Genomic DNA, 22,846 nt, shown 5'->3' with positions numbered 1-22,846 from the left:
CTTAAGTTTATTGTCAGTCATGCCTTTTCAAATTAAGTGAAAAAACCATCTGTAATATCAAGTTTTTGTGATCACTGAATAAATAGGTATGATAAGAGATAATATGACACAACCTTAAATAAATAGAGGTACATTAAAGTTCTGTTTGGATCACTTTAAAAGTTTTGCTATCCATTTGTTTCAGTTTTGTTCCCTTTCTGGTCAGTTGATTATCAGATTCCTGTTAATTTTCCAGATGAAATATGAATTAAATATGTGTGAAAAATGAGTGAGCAGCTGAACTGATCACGTCTGTCAGAAGTTCCTTAGAGGGAGCTACTAAAGCTCTTAATCCTAACATGCTCTTAGCAAAGCCTTTAACATCATGCCTTGCATACCCAAACAATCCTCTGCTTGCTTTCTGCAATATTAACATTGGTTTGTGACATGATGAAGTATACTGAGTGACTTCCTCAGATGGTTTCAGGCCATAAAAAATTTAAGGCAGGATCTTCTCTTGTTACAAAGTATTTTGACACTTAAACTGGCATTCCAAAAAATTAAAGGATACTTTTAATAGTTATGGGGGATAATTTTTAAACTTCTTTTTGATAATTCTGTAGGGGATTTGCTTTCAGCTTTGAAGGGCAAGATTAACATGCAGTGCAGACTATTCAGTGCAGTCCTTTTATTTAAAATTGTAACTTTTTTCCAAAGAGAGTTATCGGCTCCCTTTTTGTCTCAGTTGCTGTTTGCTTGGACTATATTGAAATTAAAGAACATCCAGTTAACTGTTGTTTCTTCTGCTAGGTAAATTTAAATTAATTCATAAAATCAGAGGTTTAGTTCAGTAGCAAGAATCTGAGAAGTATCACTTTATTTCTAAAGTTATATGAGATAATTTTAACAAGGTTTCCATGTTTTGGCATGTTTATTGCCTTTTGCAAAACAGAATTGCCTTGATTAAAATGAACCACTGGCCTGAAGAAACTAAGTTACAAAATTTCCATTATATTTTAATCAAATAATCTTATCTATTTCTGATGTTAGTTCTTACTCACATTTCTTTAATGTGTCAGAGAATGTGGCTGCTATTGGTCATACATTTTACATGTTCAGAGTTCTGTGACACTTGCATCAACACTTACTATTTTATTGCTGTGGTTATATTACTGGTAAACTCAACCTTGTCCTTGGTTGCTTATCAGAAACTAGCTAATGCTCCAGATGTTTAACAAAAATAGCTTTTTTTTTTTCCTTTCTAAGGCAACAAAGTTACTACATGCTGCCTGAACACTAAGGTATATATTACATATGTGCATGCAAATTCAATGCTTTATGTTAAACAAATTCACATTAGTTAGTATTTGTACTTTCGTCTTTAAGTGAATGTTACCACAGTGAAGTGGTAAAAGTGATAAAGATGCATCACCAGGACTAGGGCAGATATTTTCCAGGATTTTTTCTACTTTATTATTAGTAGGAAGTTTGATTTGCCTTGGGTTTTCCTATTTATCCATCAGTATTGCACACAGAAACCAAAGTGATTTCTGCTAATGCATGTCTGTTGGTGGGCTGTCTTTTACATCAGCTGTTGTTAATTTGGAATCTTCCTTTTGTTAACTCTTGATATCACCAGGAAAGAAAAATGGCCTTGCTGCTAAGCTTTGGCACTTCACTGACTTAGGTGTGGGCAATCTGTGTGATTGTTCAGTGGGGCACCCTGAGTCTCTATCCACAGAAATGTTAATAGTTTCTTCTTTTTACAACTTTGTTCTGTTTGTTCAAGTTTGCAGTCTTTCCATGTGGTTGTACAGCGGTCCCTGTTATGAATGGCATTTCATAAGAGAAACCTCTAGAAGGCATTTATAAAAGTGGATAATATTTAACTCAAAGAGATGGAGACTACTGACTTTCTTCTTTCAGTGTTCAAAACCCCAATAATTTGAGATTTTTTTTTTTTTTTCCTAGAAACTTAAATGAAAAGATGTCCAAACATCTCAGGCTGTCACTGGCTTTGTGTCTTGATGTGATGGTAAAACCATTGCTGGTGAGAAAAGGTTAGCTAGAGGAATGATGTTCCAGCGTGTTCAATGTGAGCATGAGAATAGTGACCCTTGGAAGGGTAGTGTTCCACAATGTGCTAAAACTCACTTAACAGTTTCAGTAATGGTCTCAAGTATTTGTGGTTTCTAAGAACCATTGCCTTGTGTAAAAGTTTATATAAGTGGAAATATGAATATTTGGAGGAGACGTAAAATGTTGTTTGTTTTGAATTGAAAATTTTAATTTTTAGTTTCTCTAATAATTTTATTATTAACACTATTTAGATGACCTGGGGGTGTTTTAAAGGTATTTTACAAGGCAGGCTGCAGGCATATTCAACGTAATTTCTCCGAGTTGCATTGTGTTCATTAAAAATCATGTAAGTTGGAGGGGGCAATACAATATCTTGGAGTTATTAAAAAATACCTATCTTTTTGCTTTAGTGAAAACTGTTTTTAAAGTTATTTTGATTCAACACCAATGAATGTGAGCATCGCATTCTGAGAAATGGGTAACTTTTGCAGCAACCTGGAACTACTGTGGTGAGAATATTGTGTGATGAGTGGTCTTTAAAGCAAGATATAAAAGACAGAGAAGAAGAATACAATTAACAATAATGCTTAGGATCAGTTTGAATGGAGGGAGAATAGAGAGATTGACTTGGTAACAGCTGGGCTTTGGACTAGGGTATATTTGTGTGGAAGTGAAGAAAGCAGTTTGCTGTAGAGCTGTGGAACAAGCAGCCAAGCAGTTAGTGGTGTCTCCCTGGATGGGGGAAAGAAGAAAAAAATGACACCAAGATTGAATCCAGGGGGTTTGCGACTCTGAGGGAGCAAAAAATAGTTGTTGATAGAAGGAGCAGGAAGAGGAGGGATTTGGATAAAGATGATAAACAACATTTTCAGCTCCTGTTAACTGGTACATTCTCTGTTGACTTCATTCACAGCAACAATGTTGAGCTCGCCTTTAATGCTAAGTTTGAATACGCAGGGAAATCTCAGGATAAAATCTCAGCAAAAATAGGTGGAGATGAAAGTTTGAGGTTATAGATCCCGAATTCTTGGAAGTGGGATTGTATTGGGGTCCACTGAGTTGTAAAGGCAGCTTAGGGAAGATGAGTTACCTATGCAAGAGTGAAAAAGGAAGCTTTACCCTGAAAGTAAATAGAGCAAAAGAAAAAGAAGGAGAAATCCACCAAAAAAGGACAAAGGAAGGCTAAAAAGAGGTTGGAGCTTTGAAAAGTAAAGAATTTGAAAGCATCCTAATGGTGAGATTAGCTATAAAAAGAAAGCATACAAATAAACTCAGAGGAAAATAAAAAAACGAAGGTTTTTTCTTTTCTCAGTGTAACAGAAAACAGACTTAACTGTCTGAGCAAAACATAATGTAATATAGAAAGCAACTGAAACATAAAATAAAAACTCCTTCAAATAATTGCTATTTTCAGAAAGATGTTAGGAAATGTAGGGGTTGTGTTTTCTCAGAAATGTATATATTTTTCTTCATAGTTTAAATGTTCACATCTCAGTGTCTTTTATGGTTTGTTACATTCACATAGATAAAAATATATGCTAAAAAATTACTAATAGAATGACACTACATTTAAGCTATTGCATTTAGGGGTAATGTACAAAGAAACCAAACAGACTAAGATTTTGGAGTAAGTTATTTGTAGTTTACTAGGAAGTTTTCTTTTTTCTTCATATAAAAATATAGATCAGTAAGGAAATATATGTTTGTCATGTACTTTCTCAAAGGTTGTAAACAAAGCATTATATTCTTCAGATTGGCTTTATTGTCAAAATAACTCTTTAATTAAATTGAGCTCTTTTTTGTTTAAAGCTGTCTTTTGGGGAGATATTGCCTTAGATGATGAAGACTTAAAAATCTTTCAAATTGACAGGACGATTGACCTTACGCAGCACTCCAACGAAAGACTTGGCCATACTACAGGTATGATATTTCAACCTTGTTTTAATTTATTTTTCCTGTTAGTTAATTCTGCATGGAAGGCAATCTGTGTCTTAAATGTGAAAAGTCAGTATAATGTCTTAGATAATATCAGTTTACAGTTAGAAAAGTTATTCAACAAAGACTAGATTCATTTTAGGGAAAAGAGAAGCAAAACATTTAACTTTATTCCAGCATTTCTGTTTAAAAATATCTCGTTGAATTGAGGAGCAGAAACTGGTAGGAAGCAGAGAGTCTACTCTGCAGGTGGTCATGTGGGAAAGGAAATTGTACAAAGCTTTGATTTAATCATAGAAAGTTCCTGATAGCAGAGCCCAAACACTATGGGGAGCATATGTTGTATCCTGGCATTGCAACCCCTCCTTTTGCTTTTTTTACCATGTAATCCTGTTCTTTACCCAGACTTAGAAGAAACACTAGGATGTGTCATCCTTGCTAGATTTGGCTTGTCCAGAAAAACAACTATTTATTTGGCATTTTAATGCATGTTTCTATGCTATTGTTAGCATAAAATGCATTAGCACCAGAAGCTGCAATCTGATTAACAGAGGCAGCTGGGTATTCAGGCAGATAGATAGAGATTTTATTTATGTGTAAATATGTCTGTTTGCAAGAGAGAAAATATAATCCATGCCTAAATGGATGTCTGTCTAATGTCTAAAAATATTTATGCTTTCAGGCTGTGAGTTGTAAATTGATAACTGAGAATGTGTTAAAAACTTTCAGGTTATGATAAAAAAAAAAAAAACAACTTACTGAGGAAAAGTCTGGGAAAAATGCTATTAAAAATGTAAAAATATATTATTGAAATTTCTTTTCTGTTAAGCATGTTTTATGTGTGCCTGAACTGAGCTACCATAACTTATTCTTGTTATATGGAAAAAAAAATTCAGACCAAGGAAGCAATTTTGAATTTAAGCTTGCAATAGTGATATATTTAAAAATATTTTTTACTCATTCTAGGTAGATGTTGTGATTAGAGTGGTTTTATGACAACTTGAAAATTTGTTTTATCTCCTCTTACATCCACTTGTTTTTCCAAAACCAGAAAACATTTGATCACTTCTAGATCTGGACTGGATTTTCAAATGTTAATAGAGTTAATGGTGTCTCTGCTCTCCTTTCCTCCAAACAAATAATTTTAATTGTCTTTGAAGATATCTCAGGTGCTAGTTTTGTTGAAAAAAATGTAGTACAACATTGGTCATTTCCCCTTAAAGTGGATGCAGTCAAGTGATTTCTTTGGCTTGCTGACTCTTTTCTTCTTGCTTTTCTACTTTTCTTTTTAACTGCAAAGTTATTATTTTTCTAATTGTCCCACAAGAATATATATTTCTAAGCATTTTTAAAATTATATTTAATAATCTATTACTTTTTTTTTTCCTTTCTTAGGAAAGGTTCTGTGGTATGCACATTACCTTTTCTTTTGGAGGGTACCCTATTCAGGATATTGAATTACCCTGTTAAGTATTACTAATATATTTGGACCAGTTTTTTTCTACCTTTATTGCACTACAGGAATCAATGCAATTGTGATCAGTGGGACTAAGCTTTGGAGAACAAACTCTCCTAAGTTAATGACTTCATAACTGCTCTCAGTGAACCCTCAACATTCTTGATCTTTCCCAAAAGATCATTGGAGAAGTTCAATTTTACACCTCACATATATAATTTATTTTTCTAAATTTATAACACTCTTGATGTGTATACTAGGATTTGGGTGTTCGTCTCCCCCTAATTCCAAAAGAGCAAATTGCCAACTAGGTCGTTAATATTAGGTAGCAACTGGAAAAGGAATAAAAGGAATGCTAGATAGCTGTTATCTAGAAAACAAAATTTTATCTTAGTTACAAGATACAATGATACATGAATTGTAGGCTTCATTTTATGAAGCACTTCTTTTTATGAGCACTTTCTGTTGTTGATTTTCACAGACTCGGGTAGAAGGATTAGGTACTTAGTTGTAAAGCATCAAGATGAAGTGGTGGTGTCACAGTTGCTATTACAACTCTAATTAAAATCCTGAGGGTCGCAGGCTCTGATGCACATTATGGGACTGCTCCTTTTTGTGAGGATTATCTGCCTGGATTTGCAGGGCCAAATAATCTGTGGGCTTCTTGGAGTACAGCTCTGTCATTTTATTTTTCAGTTTGTCCAAACAAAATGCATAATTGCTGTAAAGAGAAACAACAGCAAAGCTGATAACATTTATATGTATATTTTTATAAGTCCAAAAAGTATCCTTATCCTGCCTGAATTATAAGAAGATGCAGCATGCAGGAATTAAAACTTGTAGCCTATATGGTATGGCAAGGCTGCATGGTCATATAAGATATGACATATATAGTCATAATATACAGTTATAGTCATATAATATAGCTTAGTTAAGTGAGAAACTTTTTCTTTGGTTTTTCACTAAATGAAATGCACAGGCTGCAGTAAGACAGTTTTTTTTGTTCTTTTCCCTTAAAAATATAGTATAATACTTTCTTTAAGTAACTAATGGATTCTTTAGGGGTTTTCTGTTGTGTTTGACAGTTGATGCTTATAATGATTTTTTAATATTTGTTTGGAATGCTTATCTATAAGCCTTATAAAATAAGTGTTAATATGAGAGACAGTTACATTAATGATGATCAATGTTATATCCTCTACACTTTATGTTGTAGTTACCATGCAACTTGTTTGAAAGGAATGTGTTGATCTCTTACCTCATCTGTTTAAAATGTTTTGAAAAATTTGGAAAATTTTTCTCAAGGGAGCCAGCAGCTATGTGACAGCATAGTCCAAATAATTAGGCACATTGTTATTCACTGAGCAGCCACACGCTCACTTGCCTTATATGGAATTTTCTCATCTGTAATATGAATTTAAGTTGCTGTTTAATAAGTATATTTTCTACATAGCTATTAAAAGTTTTTATGGAAAGTTGGGAAAGGCCTTTGTAGTGGTGGTTGGAGGTAATAATGGTCTATTTCTTTCTATCTTTTTACTTTTTCAGTTGTAAAAGTAGTTTAGAAACTCTCTTGTCCTATAACTAGTAGTGGCTTGTAAAATACAACCTACTGCAAACCTGTAAAATCATAAAACTTTCTGAACAATTCTGAGCTATTTAATTGACTCGTAGTGTAGTCAGTGTTCTTGCTTTTGGCTTATTGGTGTTTGAATGGCCACTTGTAGCCACAAAAGGTTTATGTGTGAAGGGAGCATATATCAGACTGTGTGCAGTAAACCCAGAAATGTACTTTTTCTGTAAATGGCATAGTAAATGTTAATAATAAACTACTTCCTAGCTTAGATTTTCATTGACTACTGTAATCACACAGACATATATGTATATATACACCTGCCAGGTCTTACTGCAATATACACTGGCATGTGATGTTTCAAAGCCTTAAAAGTGCATTGGCATCTACTTGCATGCTAGCAAAGAAAAATATTTCTTGGCTAGTTCAACCATATCAGTTGCATCAGTTTTGCTGGGTTTGTTTGTTTGTTTTGCAATGAAAATTTGACTGTTTGCTTTTTCTCCTTCCCCTCCCTTGAAATGAGAAAATTATGGCATGCATTCAGGAAATTTCTTTGAGAGTAGCCCTTTCAGCTGTCAATCAATATGGCTCCAAAGATGTCAGGGTCACCAGGAAGAAAAAAAGCTCCAAATTATAATTAGATGATGTAATTGTCATGACTTGCCGAAACAACAAAGACATGTTGGCTTGTATTCATGGAATGCATATTACAAAAGTTTTCAGCTAATCATGTGTTTTCATTGCATTGTCAAAAATACTTGCAATGTTTTTATGGAAAGTATCAAAGAATATGAAGCTTCCTTTTGGATGCCTCTCTAGGCTAATATAGTTGCTGTGCATGTAAAATGTCATGGTTTTAACTTTTGAAAATTCCTTTTTTTTTTTTTTTTTTTCCTTTTCAAAGGTGGCTTTGGAGAGCATGGAATGTCAAAAAAACGAGGTGCCCTCTATCAGCTTATAGAGAGGATAAGAAGATTTGGCGCTGGTATTTTCACTGTTTATATTAGCAAGTTGCCTGATGTGATAGTGTATCATGAACATTAATGATTCTGTATTACTACTGGCGTAAACAAGTTATAAAATTATTAGTGCACGAATAGTAATGAAGATAGGTCTTTGTTCCATTTTCTTAGAGTTCTTCCAACATGAAATCTGAAAGCTGAACCACATAGTTTTAAATGTTATGTTAAAAAAATCCTTAACTTTGTTTTATGGCTGTGCTCACAGTTAAGTTATCAGCTTAACTAATGTCAATACAGTGTCTTTTCACTGCTAGTAGACTATGATGCAATGCTGCTAATTTCGTTTGTTTCTTACTTTTTTTCTGGATCCAGGTGGGGTATTCTGATGATTCATACTGTGTTTGAAGCATTTGTGGTGTGTTATGCTGATCAGGCATATTTTTATATTAATAATACTCTTGTCAGTGTGAATGTGGTTGAATTGAGCAGCATACAGAAGTGGAATCCCCCCTAATTTGGGCTGAGTTTACGCTCCATATTTGATGCAAGAAGACATTACTTTCATGTTGTGTGAACCCTCACTTCAGAAAAGGAAAATATGTGAAACTCCATTGTAATTGCACCACATTGTGTTAATCAGAGCATAGTAACTGCGTTTGCAGAGATGCTTTGATATATAGTCTTCATTCTTTAAGGGGAGAATTAAACTTTTAGTATTGCATAAATTCTTGTCATCTTTTGGGTGCAGTTTGGAATAAGTTTCTTTCTTATACTGCTAAAGAGCACCAGTAAAAAGAAATTGGAATGGTAAAACGTCTAAATAAACATGTGATGTGGTTTAGTAATGACTGCAAACTAAATGTAAAAATAGTTTTTCTGTCAATAGTCTGCCTATATTGTAGACACTGTGTGCAATTTGTTGTGTAATTCTCCTTTACACACTCATTTAATACCAGTTATTATTTGCTTTACCTGTGTTTTTGTTTTTTTTAAAAGTTAATTTTATTTTTTTTTAAGCCCTAGAATTTTCTTTATAATTCCTGGTATAATTCAAGTTACATGTTGGTTGTCAAAAAGGCAGGCTTTTCTACCCATATATTAGAGCTTCCTCCCTGCCTTGTGTTGTAGTTTTTTCCTTTTCTTCCTATTGCTGCTCACAGCCTTGGGGCTATGCCAACATTCCTTACCATGACTCTGCCCTGGAATCCTCCCTGATTCTGACCCAGTCATTAACACTTAAGTGCAGCTGGTACCACAGGGGATTCTCACAGAGGGAAAATGTAATCTTCCAGGAGGAATAAGACATAAGGCTTCAACTGCACTGAGTAGGATTTGTTAACCACCTTTCAAGAGATTCATTTTGAGTAGCTGCCCAGATCTGCAAACTAACTTATAAATTGTTCAGAAGAAGCACCTGTTCTGGTGTCCAAGTCCTTGTCTAACTGTCCTTTTCTGTTCTCACAATAGGTTTCAACTGCTTTAGAAAGATTTGCCTGTAAGGATGAATGGTGGTAGTACCCCTGAAAATGGTAGACATTTTTTCTCTTTTGCAAAGAAATTCCAGACATGAGTAAAACCTTCTCATGGGGTTCGAAATGTTAGTTTATGAAAAATTAAGGATTTCTTACTGTCCAGTGCTTTAAAGATGGTAATATACTTGCTTTTTCCAGATCATACAATACAAATGAAAGGGATAGTGAATATCTTGATTAGACTGAGTCTGTCCAAATTTGGTCTGTCATTCTTTGCTGGAAAAATTCTCATTTATTTAGAAAAAGAGGCCAAAAGAAAAGCCAGAAAAAATGAAATGCAAAAACCACCACCAAAACCACAGGGAGTGTGATTTCTGAGATATTTTTATTAAATGAGAAAATTTAGATGCAATTACGCATTGCACATTCCAGTTGATAAACATATGTGCAAGATTGTTACTCTAGATATATTCAACAAATGAAGATTCAGATTTCATGTCTTTCTCAGAAGGCTGTGTAATGATAGACTGTCACGCAGCAGAGCTGTCCTACTTTGAAAGGCCATGAAGAAATCTGAGCTTGACCTGCTAGAAAATAATTGCTGTCTTTTTTCATTGTCTGTGTGATCTCATTCAGTGCTTTAATTATCATTGCAGGGTTTGAACAAAATAATACTTCTAAAGGAAGAACTACTGTAAAATTCTCAGGGAAAAATGAGAAAAACCGATTTCCCAGAGCTGCTACATCACGAACAGAAAGAATATGGCCAGGTGGTGTCATTCCATACGTAATAGGAGGAAATTTCACTGGTAAGCTTTGTGCTTTGCGTGAAAAGATGAAAGATAATTTTTTAAAATTGCCTTATTTCCTTTTTTCTTTTTTTTCTTTTTAATATTTGAATGTGAAGTCATTCTATGGAAGTCAGTAGAAGGGTTTCTGTTGGAACAGGCCTGAAGTACATCTGTTTTGAAAATATTAGTCATACTTAATTGTTTTCAAAGGCAAGCCACTTAATAAAAAAATGTATAACAACATTTTAGAGAAGGAAGGTTCCATTTCTTTACCTAATATTTCTTGTTGCACATCTGTTTCCATGAGCCTAAGTAGCAAAATGTCAAGGAATTTCTTTTTAGTGCAGTATATTTAGCACAAGAATGTCTTAAATTTAACTGGTGTGACATGTATTCTAAACTGATTTCACTTAACAAACCGGCTCAAATGTGTTTTGTTATTCCTCAGTTTGATTTTCAGATGGATACACACACACACTGTATGTGACCAAAAGAAGGACTGGCTACCCCATATATAAAATTCTCGGCAGAAAACTGTGGAAAAAGTTAAAACATTTGTTATCCGTGAAAAATGTAAATGGATCAATATCAATGTGGATGTAAGAGAAAATTTAAAACAAAAATAGAGCAAGGAAAGCAAAGAAAGAGGGGAAAATGCATGAAATAAAATCCTATTTGTTGTGCATGATAATACAGGAAACCAAAAGAAACATGCAAAAGCTCACACATTGTATATGGAGAAACCAGCTCAGTCAAGCTTTCAGTTTGGGTATTTGCATAGTACTGTACCAAATGTGACCTTTGCTTTAGGATTACTGTCTTCTGAAATAATCATAGTAAACTAAATGAAAGCACCATATTAAAGATTTTGCCTTTTTCATAATGAAAGATAAAGTCTAAGGCTTAAAAAAAACTGCTTAAAGATAAAAGAAAAGGTCAAGATGGGATGGAATAGCCTTTATTTTTTAGAATCTGATGTGATTTGAGCTTGGTTCTTTTAATGAACTTTCAAGTTTTGTTGTCTTTGTGTTTTAAAAAGGTTAGGGTTTTTTTTTTGTTAGTTTACTTATCCTACATTGTAACCTGTGAGGTGGGTGTATTTCTGCTGGCATGTTCTTCTCAAATACTGCTACTCTTTGTGGATTTTCATCTCAGAAGCAATACAGGTATATTCTCACATGCTGCCTCTACAGCAGTAAGACTTGTCTTACGTCATGCAATGAAATTACATTGCTCTGCTCTCTGAAGTTGTGTTCTATGCTGAGAGCTGGCCTGGATGCTTCTGCCTCTAGGGGATAGTTGTGGCCTTTTCAGGATGTGTTTCTCATTTTAAAATCAAATATCTAGGTGTGCTTTTACCAAATTCTGAATTTCCCATTTTTGATGGATCAATTGTTTTCCAAGAGATTTTGATGCAAGAAAGGGGAGACTGGTCCATGTTCATGACAGCCTTATTTTAATCAAATGTTTTTACCAGTATGCCTATTTGCATGGCTTAGATTAAACTGGTGTCCAGACTTGAAGGCTGTAGGATTTTTATTTATTTTTTTCTTTCTACTAGATAGACAGCTATGATGTAAAGTTACTGAATTTTGCTCATTCTTTTTATTTCTGCTTGTCTTTATTTTCTCCCCCAATGTGGTTCACTTGACAGTTTCATCTGGGAAATTGCTTAGTGAATGCTGTGCTGATGCAGGCACATAAGCAGCGCTGTATTTCTTCTGCTGTCTTCCTCTGGTGTAACATAGTCGTGATCTTTATTGCAGGTTTCATATTTACTGGGGTGTGTCAGGCAGCATTAGCCCCCTTGCAGGCACATGTGTTATGATGAACTGATGGCCTGAGTATCCCTTTAGCTGGAGTCTTGCCATACGTGGGACTACTGGGACACACAGGGCTTCATGATTCACTGACTGCTTCCAGGCCTATGTTCTGAGTACCGGTTGTAAGAAGGAAGGTGCAGTTAGGAAAAATGTGTGGTTTCATGTGCTCCAACTGCTCTTGCAGGCACGCAGCGAGCCATGTTCAAGCAGGCCATGCGGCACTGGGAGAAGCACACCTGCGTCACCTTCATCGAGCGCAGCGACGAGGAAAGCTACATCGTCTTCACCTACAGACCCTGTGGGTAAGTGTGCACCTAGGGGAGCACGCAGTCCTGCCCTCAGCCTCTGGCCACATCTGTCAGCTTTGCCTTCATAAGGCAATGTGTACTTTCAGGAAAATGAATAGATAATTACTGCATTCAAATGTTGCATGTGTTCTGCCCGGCTTTTAAGTTCGCTGAAACAGGTATGTGTGGTACTGTCGTAAACCTGCACCTCTTTTGTCTATTTCTAGATGAAATTATTTTAATATATGCACGTATAGATACGAGACTTTTATTTTTTGCTTTCTGACATGTTTCCAATATTCATATGGGTTATTCTAAAGGTATTTCAGGTTTATAAATTTTGTTTATTCTTAGTTTCTCCATGTCATGTATTTACTGCTGAATTAAATATGGACATCTACCCCACATCCCTTTTCAGCTAAATTGGTTTTTTTTTTGTGATTGTAACTCTCGTATTTCTAGACTGTCCTTGCCTGGCTTTGTTTAATGACCAAATTTATGGCCATTTTGTATATTCTTTCTCCTGGGTCACTGATGTGTAAAACTGAACAGAACAGGTTTTATTACTCGTGACTGCAGCTTTTCATTAATCACCATGTTCCATTTTCAGATATTACTGCTCACAAATGCCTCAGTCAGCTATGTTTGCTATTTATTCTACCCAGAATTCTTAATTTTATGTAGTGCTCAGTGAACTTCCTGAGTGCACTATGTTCATATCCCAAGAAGAGGGCATACTGCATGTGGAAATTCTGTACTTCTGACAGTCACGTTCCGTTTGAGTTGTAGGCTCTGCAGTGAACAGCTCTCCATCTTGCTGACTTCCTGATCATTGAGCCCTTTGCTTGTCTACTTTTGAATCCTAATAGGACAGGGTAGTGAGAAAAAGTTTTGGGACCTCCTTGCATTGTAGGAATGATCCTGAATGTTTTTAATTTATAGCCTCTAAAATTACATGTAGAATTAGCTGTTTAAAGCACCGATTGTATTCTCCTTAAGGTATAGGACAACGCAATAAAACCTACTCCTAGACTATTTTTGAAAAGCATTGCCTTTGCTCCTGAAAGTCTTTGAGCCACAGATCCTTGCAGCAGGGGATTTTATAGTTTCCTCTCATGTTCTTGTGCCACTGTAGGTTTGCTGTAGACCCCCCTTAGAAACAGTGCCAAATGAAATAGACTTTTGTTCTGAGGCAGCATGGGTATTTTAGTTAACAACTAAAATTATTGCTAAAATTTATTTAGCAACCTGTGAGAAAAGATTCACCCATTAAATAAGATTGAGTATCTGACACAGCTGGAAGAAAATGGAAAGCAGAGAATAATCATGATTTTTTTCCCTTGCACTCACAGAGGCAGAATGCAATTTAAACAGAAGAGTGCAGAAGATGTGTTTTCAGGCACTTTAGTAAGAGATTTATGGGGGTATCTGCCAAATGTAAATTCTACAACTTCAAAATACTCAAAGCCAAATGACAAAATAATCTCTTCAGCCAAAGAACTGTTCCTTAGGCTGCTTGATGTTTCATGAGATCAAATCACTTCAGGGGAAGGCTGGATTATAAGCAGCTTTAATCAGAAGGTTGGAATACACACAGTATCCACCTCCAAGGTCTATATTATTCTATATCATTAATATTGTTTTATTGAAGGGTACTTTGCAAAATACAAATAATTTACCAAGGCTCAAAGAAGTTTAAAATAAAACTGAAGAAGAGGGTGGCTGTAAAAAGTCCATCATTGATGAAATAAAGCCAGGCCAAACAGAATGGACTGTTGAATGATTTTTCTGGGGGTCCACAAGTCATTTCAGGAAGATCCAGACATACAGGGACATATATTCTGTGGTGAGCTGGAACTGTGCACTACCCACCGGCAACCAGTGCTGACGTGGGATTTTCCACGGAAAGAGCCCAGACTAAAGTGACACCAAACCAACTGCAAACACTTTCTGCTACACAGCCATTTGCATTGAAACTAATCTTCAGTTCTTTCCCATGGCACCCTGCTGTGTTGGTTTGTTAGCACATTGTGTCAGTATTGTTTGTACTACCATGGCAGCTAACATTCACAGATGGTGGAGACTTTATTGTACTTAGCACTGTTGCAATTAAAAGCTACATGATAAACCCTGCCCCAAAGAGCACACAGTCAAACCATAACACATTAAATGAAACAAAGTGGATAGTCATATATGTGGAAGTTCAGGTGGCAGTATCTACAAAAGTCTCATATGACAGCATTAGCACTCTAGCAAGTGAAGTGTTACTGAGCCTCTGTAAACAATAAGGATATTTTGGAGTGTAATACATCACATCTTGAAACAGTTCATGGGAAGATCATTCCAGAAGGGCAGTGATTAAAAAAGCATATTTGAAATACAGCAGCTGGTTACAGGGCTACATGGCTTTCTTAAAGCTGAGAGGTTCCATATCAGCAAGAAAAGAGAGATAAATTTTGATTATCATAGACCCATAGGACTACAAGGGATCTCAGAAAGGTGTCTAAATGTATTACTAAGACAGAAACAGCTATTCCTGTATCATTGCTGATATACACTTATCTAACTTGGTTCTAAAAACCTGTAGAAGTGAATATTTCACAGCTTTATAGGAATTGTATTCCTTCAGCATTCTTAATATAAGAAACACAGGAGGTTTGGGCAGCAGTTTTTTTTCACAGCTAAACCAGATATTTCTTATTCTATTTAAAGGGCATGATTTTTTTTTTCCCTATGACTATAGAAAAGAAATCCCTTTTACTTTTTGAAGAATCTGTTTTATAGTTTGATACTCTTATTAAGCCCCCCCCCGTTCTGTATTCTTGTGGGCTAGAAAACACCTAATTAATTTAATCTTTCCTGGTAAATAGTGTTTCTTAGGCCTTTAACTGCTCTGCTCTTTGAGAGTCTTTTCAGCTAGTCCACATAATTCTTGAAATTGATAGCCCCAAAACTAGGGCATGTTTGTGCAGATGAGTTGTAACTTCTGCTGAGCCAGTTCAAGAGCTAATTCATATAGCTCTCATTCCTCTTAGGTACTTAAGCATGGTGCCTCCCTGTTTCTCAAAAGCTGCCATGTTCAGCACATGGCTGGTTGGGATGATATTTTGAATAAGAGCCAGAGCTCTTTCCACAGCATGGACACCCCATCATTTGTTCCAGTCTTTACCAGGTTTTGCAGATCTTAAGATGCCAAGTAATTCCTTATTTCCCTTTCCAGATCTCCTGTATAATCTCTTAAAGTTGCTTATCTTCATGGCATTTAGCAGTGTTTTCTATGACTGCAAGTTTAAAATGTGTCTTCTCTGTCTTAACTTCATGTAATATTCCAACCAGCTTTATATCCCCCTTGATATCAGACTTCTCTAGTTTGTTTACAGGCAGTTCAGAAAAATGTCAAAAACTTTATGGCCAAATCCTGCCTTCCCAGAGAATAATTGAATCGGCTGAAGTTGTAAACTGTAATTATTTTTCATCATGTCTAGTTTATTTAATCTGAGTTTGATAACAGTTAATTTTTAAAATACGTTTTTAATATAGCTGAATCACTTTGAAATTTTCTAGTGATAGTAATTTGTATCCATAAGCTTCATATGTGAAAATAAGAATCAAAATAAGAAAATAAGAATCTTCCTATCAAATTACAAGGGCCTGGAGACAGTCTACATCTCTGTATGCAAAGCCAAAAAAGGATCAGCATATTGGGATGACATCTATTTACAATATTCTTGAGTACAAGATCAAGCGTCTTTTTACATAGCAGGATAAGAAAGGAGCAATTATTCATGTTGTTCTGGTAGCTCAGCATGCCTTTGATCTCAATTTGTTCTCAATTAGAAGACAAATAATTTTTATGACAAAATTCAGATGACTTATTGCAATTGTTATTGTATCCTCTTGTCTTAAGTATTTGACAGATCTATCTGAGATACAGGAAAACCAAATCTCTTTCCTATTCTTCCCCATACATTTTACAGTTAATGGATGAATATTTTAACCTCTTTTGGACTTGCTAGCATATTAAAAAGGCATTGCAGGCAAATTCCTAAAATTGGTAAAACATATAAATTCAATGTCTGAAGTGCACCTTTGTAGCATACTTCAGCTAAAGAACATGTTGCAAGAGGTGCTTAATTATTTATAAAATAAGAAGAAACCAGAATTGTGCTAAATAATCAGTGTGTGGGGGAGGGCTGACTCATGCTCTCAGGTGTTAAATAACCCTGGCAGCTGGCACAGCTTCCCTCCAGCTGAGGTGTGGCCTGCTGGAGGGTGTGAGCAAAGCACAGGGTGCCCCAGTCTGGAGCACGGTGTGGTGGCACAGACAGTGAGGGGTGGTTTATATAGTTACACTGGGATAGGCAGCTGTTAGCTGAGGAATGCTGGTTGTAGTATTTGGGTGGACATCTCCACTGATCAGATGAAGGAGACACTTCTGCCATCACAACAAGTCCTCTTAAGGCAGTGAATCAGAACATTTGGTAACCATGATAGTATCCTGATCCCTGACAAAAGGCATATTCATCAAGCCAGGTCATAGCCAGTATCTCCTTTGCATAGATGGAGTTAGATCTGTGATTGAAAGAGGTGTTTTCACCAAGAAAAACACTCTGCTTCCTGAGTGAGATTTTGTTTGGAAATTTTGTGTACCTCTTTATCTTGCTTTGTGTAACATAGAAGTGATCGTACACGATCCTAGTATGCGTTTAAAATTCATCCACACCTTTATTATGCCATGGCAAGCTGATATCGTGGTCTGTGATAATTTTTATATTATCACATTTTTAACGGTGCAGCTTTTTCAAAAAAGGACAACATTGACCCTACCTGATTCTCTCTTCCTTTGTACCAAGAGTATTTTTGACAGTAGTTGTGAAATAGTATTACTTAAAAGAATGAGCATATTGTTCCATTCATTTCACTTTCTCTTTGTCGTTTGTTTCTCACTGCTCACCATTGCTGATCAGCTAGACTGATTAAATGGAATTAGAGATTCATAAATAGTTACTGTCTCCAAATGCTGTCTGGTGCAATAAAGATTAAAGAGATGAGCTTTAAAACCTGCCAGCTGATTCAATTTAAGGGGTGTGACAAGTGCTCAGACAGCACAGAGATCTTTGCTTTTTGTCAAACACACCTGGGATCAAACCCATAATATTACAAATTAATTTACTTCATAGATTTTTAAATTTCAGTTTTCCTTATTCTTTGTCTCAGTGCAGTTGTTGAAGTAAATCGTTGTAGCTTAATTGGATGTATCTGGTGTGCTTGACAAGACATTCAGCCTACCAGATCCTAATGACCCTCTGTAAGTGTGAACTGCTGCTGTTATTTTAAGACTTGGTGTTAATTCTATTTTCCTTGGCATGTAAAGAAACACTCAATAAATTTCTTTATATTTTCTAGGGAGTACTTGAAATCTGTCAAGTAACCAGTGTAAGGGAACTCTCACCCTCTGGCTGCTTACTTTTTAGGAGCAGGTTAGCATTGAAAATAATTCCCAAGGTGTTGGGGCTTAAATGTACAGTGTTAGACAATCTAGAGGAATAATATATAGAAGATTGCAGTTATTTTTTTCTTCTGAAAAAAGCCATCTTTAAAATCTGTTAGATGAGGTGCCCTCAGTTATTAAACATTTGAGAACGCTGAACCTTTCTTTTTCGTTACTGTAAAATGTCAAATTATTTTGTCACCTAAAAAATCTAATTTATGAAGTATAGCTAAAAGCTTACAGAGGTCATCTAAAATACAGCCTTAAAATTTAGACCCTCATTTGGTCCAAAAGAAATAAGAAGGACAGGAAGAGAAACTGTAATTAAATTCTTGTTTTATTATTTTGCCCTTGTTATCAATAGTATCAATAAAAGCAAAGCAGGAGGCATCACAGAAGGTAGTATTTAGAATAATGTCTCTTTCAGTTTTTCCTTTATATCTGTTCATCTCCAAAGTTTCACTGTGGAAAACCTATATTGAATATACTGAGGAATTTTTAGGTCACCAAATACATATTTTCTGGCTGAAGCATGTAATGTATATGAAGTCAATAAAATAGGCATGTTAAAACTATTGAAAATATGCTAAATAGTCTACAGCTTTAGGTCTCAATAATCTGCTGGTTTGTTTTAAGCCATAAATAGTCATTAAAGGTTCTTTAGTTCTGCATCACAATTTTTCTCTGTAGTTTCCACACAATGCCAAAAATGAAGACTCTGTAGAAATGTTTAAACTGTTTTAAACAAAGGGATTCTTTCTGACTTTTCACATTTATATGTGCTTATCCTAACTCTATTCTCATCAATCCCTTCCTCTGCCATCATTTGTTGTATTAAGATCATAAAGGCTTTTAACTACAAGTTAAATTCCAGGACTTAAACAAATGTGTTTAAATGTGTTGAGTCTCCAAGGTGATTTTGCAGGATTATAGGTGAATGGAAAACTAAATAGGTTAAAATTGGTTCAAGCCAATGGTTGGGCATGAGGGGTTGTGGTAAATGGATTGGACTCAAGCTGTGTCTGAAAGTGCAGTATCACAGGGGCTTATCCTGCAATCTGTCATTTTTTAGCATTTTTATCAATGACCCACAAAGAGATGATGGCGTGTGCTGTCATCAGAGCATTGTTTAATTTTATTCCTTTGCTGAAAACAAGTTCCTGTGTCATTCTGTGCAATGACTGAATAGATTGCCATGACAGTGAGAATTCTGTTGATCAAAGCTGACATCTTTTAAGACCTTGAATGATATAAAAAAAGCCACATTCATGTCTATTTTGAATAGTAAACTGTTCTTGTAGAAGATCTAGAGTTTGTGAGACACCTGAAATTACATTGTGCATTTTAATGCTGAATCTTTATATACTATTTTCTCAAGTTTTAACTGAATTTGATATGTGGTTGGTAGAGATATGTATGAAAACTTTCATCTGTGTGGATGTTTTAATTACAGGTGCTGTTCTTATGTGGGTCGAAGAGGAAATGGTCCTCAGGCTATATCTATTGGCAAGAACTGTGATAAATTTGGCATAGTTGTCCATGAGTTGGGTCACGTGATAGGTTTTTGGCATGAACATACACGACCAGACCGTGATGACCATGTCACCATCATTAGAGAAAACATCCAACCTGGTGAGATATTCTGATAAGTATTTTGGGGAAAAAAAAAAAAAATCATGTGTTTGTTTTTGGTGTTTCCTTCATCTGCTCAAGTGTATTGCAACTGTGTGCTTAATAGCTGAAACAGCATTTATGCCTGCTATTCTTCTTACCTTGACTGATGTCAAGTTGATTTACAAATAAAATACTGGAATTATAGTATGATATTTTCCAAAGGTCTGGCTAAGTAGAAAGCCATTAAAATAGAGGGCTAGAAGGAGCAAAATAGCAATCATGCTCAAAAACTTTGATAGAATCCACTGCTCTTAAGGCTCTTTAAAAGTCACAGTTCTGTGCTTGAGGAAGGGCATTTCTCTTGTAGGCTTTAGTGAATGATAAGTAGAAATGTGTCTGTAGCTGCTCAAGAGGCTTTGACCTGGGAGGTAAGGTGACCTTGAATATGTCACAGATAGGCACAGGTCCTACACTTCATGTGTTATTCACCTCACTCTCTACAGAACATGCAGCTTTACTCAGTGACCCTGGTGGTGTTGGGATAAAGCATCTGAGGAACTTGAGAACTTTAAATTGTGACTGTCAGCTCTTTGCCCCCCTAGCTGTTGTGCCATTGCTTGTAGGCAGAATGGGAGGGAAGTAGGCGTGTTTCATTTGCAGTGTTCATAAATGCGTATGGTCTTTGTGACACGCAGATTTTGACTTGCAGGAATTCTATGCTCAAAAAGGGTGAAATCAGGAATTGTCTAGTGATAGCTTGGAGCATTTGTCTGTGTCTTTAGAAAATATTTTTAAAAATATTTGTGATACGATGAATCTTTGCCACTTAATCTAGGACTTGGAAGGAAACTGACAGCTGATCCGTGCTCCCTCAAGTCTCCAAAGTCCTGAATGGGAATGCTCATTTGAGCCTTCCTCTTGCCTCGCTGTATTATTGACGTGTGCAGATGCCATAAGAGCTCTTCCCTTTTTCTTTTACTATGATGAGACAATTAGCTGGAGTGCCCTCCTCAGCCCCCTGCTCTCCCTTTCAGTTGTATCTCTGGTTTCTGACCGTGCACTTCTTGTGGTGTGGCATGAGCTTGAGAATCACTAAATGGGATCAGGAAGCCATGACCACTGATGCATTTGGGTTTTGTTATATTATGCAGCTTATGTTGATTAAAATGTTAATGTCACTGCAGGGTTTTTTGCAGGACTCCAATGGGAATATGAACTAGAGTAAGGGGTGTTTTGTTTTGCTAATGTATTGATTAGGTCAAAGAACTTAGGGTATGGAATTATGAACTAAGCATAATTCTTTTCCCTGTTCTGCTCTTGTTAATTTGCAACAGCTGGATCTTGGAAATGTGACTTTGTAGTGTCTGCAATACATTAAGCTTCAGAGAGCAGCCTTTGCTGAAGCAAGGTCTCCAGTATCCATTAGTCTAGTGCTGGATTTAGTGTCCAGTTAGACTCTTAGTATCCAGACTAATGAGTGAGGAGGGTTCCTCTGGAGTCTTTGCTGTCAAAATTACTTCTTTTAGGAACTAAGTATCAAATCAGAAATTTGTACGGACTGTACATGCAGCACATCATGATGTGTGAGACCATTATGTGTTAGTTGCATGAGACTAGTCTTTCTAAATCCAGATATACAAATTTGAGGTGTGTCTCAGAAGATGCCTGCCCTATCTGTTAATAGGGCATAATAAAGTCATACACTTCCTGCCAAACAGCAAAGATTTGTGAATGTCAGTGAGTAATTAGGTTAGGATCTTTGCTGGTTTTCCTCTCCTGTTTGGATTTTATCTTTACAGAAAAAGATATTAAAGAATCTATAATTATCAATCATTTGTAGGTCAGGAATATAACTTTTTGAAGATGGAGCCTGGAGAGGTGAACTCCCTTGGGGAACCATATGACTTTGACAGCATTATGCACTATGCCAGGAACACCTTCTCAAGGTTGGAGTCTCAGGTTATACCTTTTGACTTTTAATTCTATTCCTGTCTGTGAATGTTAAGAACTATGCTTTTTGAAATATTTTGAAATCCCTTAAAATGTTCCTTGCAATATATTATTCCTACAGCAGTCAAAGCACAGCTTGTTTATTTTAAGCCAAAATAATTTAATTATAGCTGAAAATGCATTTCTTTTCTGTTCAGTTTCAAAGCAGCCTTTTGATCTTGCTTCAGTTCTTTAGATTTTCAGACAAGATAAACTGGAAACATCATTTTATATGATTTTTGCTTTCTTTTTGTGTCGACAAAAATTTGAATTTAGAAAAATCAAATGAGTGAAATGGCTAGGAATGTTATGTGTAACATGATCTATTCTCTAAAAGACAAATAAATCTCCTTTGATTTGGAGTAGAGTTTCATAACTATGGATTATGCAGGTAGAGCCCAGGTTATTAGGACATCTACCACACAAGCCACAGCCTTTGCCAAGGACTGCAGTCAAGCATTTATAGCAGAGGCTGCAGCCTCCTCTCTGGTACTTGTACAGATTGTTACTGTCATTAAAACCTTATAATAAAGACTTCAGCTGGGTTTGCTCTGTGCTGTTGCAGGCTGATCTGTTCTCAGCTCCTTAGTAACTCATTGGGGTAACTCATCCTCTGAAAGGATGCTGGGTTGTTGGGAGCTGTATAATGAGTTGGTCCCATCCCATAGATTATCTTTACTCTGGAGAAAAAGTGAAGGAGGCATTCACCCAGTCTCTCATTATATTTCATCAGCTAATTATTGCCTAAAATTACCAGAGTAATGTAAAATAAAAAGAAACCTCCAAAAACACCCAACAAAAAGTTTCTGTTTGGAAAGTTATGTGCTTGGGTGTGGGATTTTTTAAAATTTTTTTTTCCAATTTATGCATTTTAAGGCAAAATTACTAGACAGTCTGGCACTTTGAGATAAACTGAGGGCCACTAAAACATCACCAGCCTTTGCAAATTTGTTTGGCTTGTTCTCTCATTAAAAATATATATTATTAAATAAAAATCCAGCCAAAGGCTGTATTACTCAGCATACACATAATTCACCCCTATGAAGAGCAGGGGAATGAGCCACATGAGGTAGCTATTAGTCACATTGCTTAATCCAGTTACACATACCATTACCTTAAGGAAGAGATTAAAAGAACCTGTATAAAATAGAGTAATTGAACAAGACAGAACCCCCCCCCCCAAGTCCTAGGGCAATGACAACATCAAGGTAATTTGATTTGTTGGCCTCAATCTCACCACTTTCCAAGCTGGCAAAAACTGATAGTGCCATGAGTAGGCATGCCCTGCCCCAAGGTACAAGGGGTTGTTACTTCATACTGTCTAAAAACAGCCAGCAAACCCCTGAGGTCAGGTATTGGTTTGCACTAATTCATCCTGCAAGCGTGAGTCAT

General features: G+C 35.9%; 1 protein-coding gene across 2 annotated transcripts in view; it reads left to right on the top strand.

Moving 5' to 3' along the window:
- Positions 1 to 22,846, top strand: part of TLL1 (tolloid like 1) — a 123,173-nt gene that overhangs the window by 51,142 nt on the left and 49,185 nt on the right. Inside the window, exons 2-7 of one of the 2 annotated variants that reach the window (XM_062493689.1) lie at positions 3,868 to 3,978; positions 7,930 to 8,010; positions 10,116 to 10,268; positions 12,258 to 12,375; positions 19,305 to 19,483; positions 21,306 to 21,411. In XM_062493689.1, the coding sequence (XP_062349673.1) occupies positions 3,868 to 3,978; positions 7,930 to 8,010; positions 10,116 to 10,268; positions 12,258 to 12,375; positions 19,305 to 19,483; positions 21,306 to 21,411 (748 nt within the window). Of the gene's footprint in view, positions 1 to 3,867; positions 3,979 to 7,929; positions 8,011 to 10,115; positions 10,269 to 12,257; positions 12,376 to 19,304; positions 19,484 to 21,305; positions 21,425 to 22,846 lie in introns of those variants that run through there. The other variant, XM_062493690.1, reaches the window with a different exon arrangement.

Source organism: Cinclus cinclus, chromosome 5 (genome assembly GCF_963662255.1).
Source record: "Cinclus cinclus chromosome 5, bCinCin1.1, whole genome shotgun sequence".
Taxonomy (NCBI): domain Eukaryota; kingdom Metazoa; phylum Chordata; class Aves; order Passeriformes; family Cinclidae; genus Cinclus; species Cinclus cinclus.
This window is presented reverse-complemented; position numbering and strand designations above follow the sequence as displayed.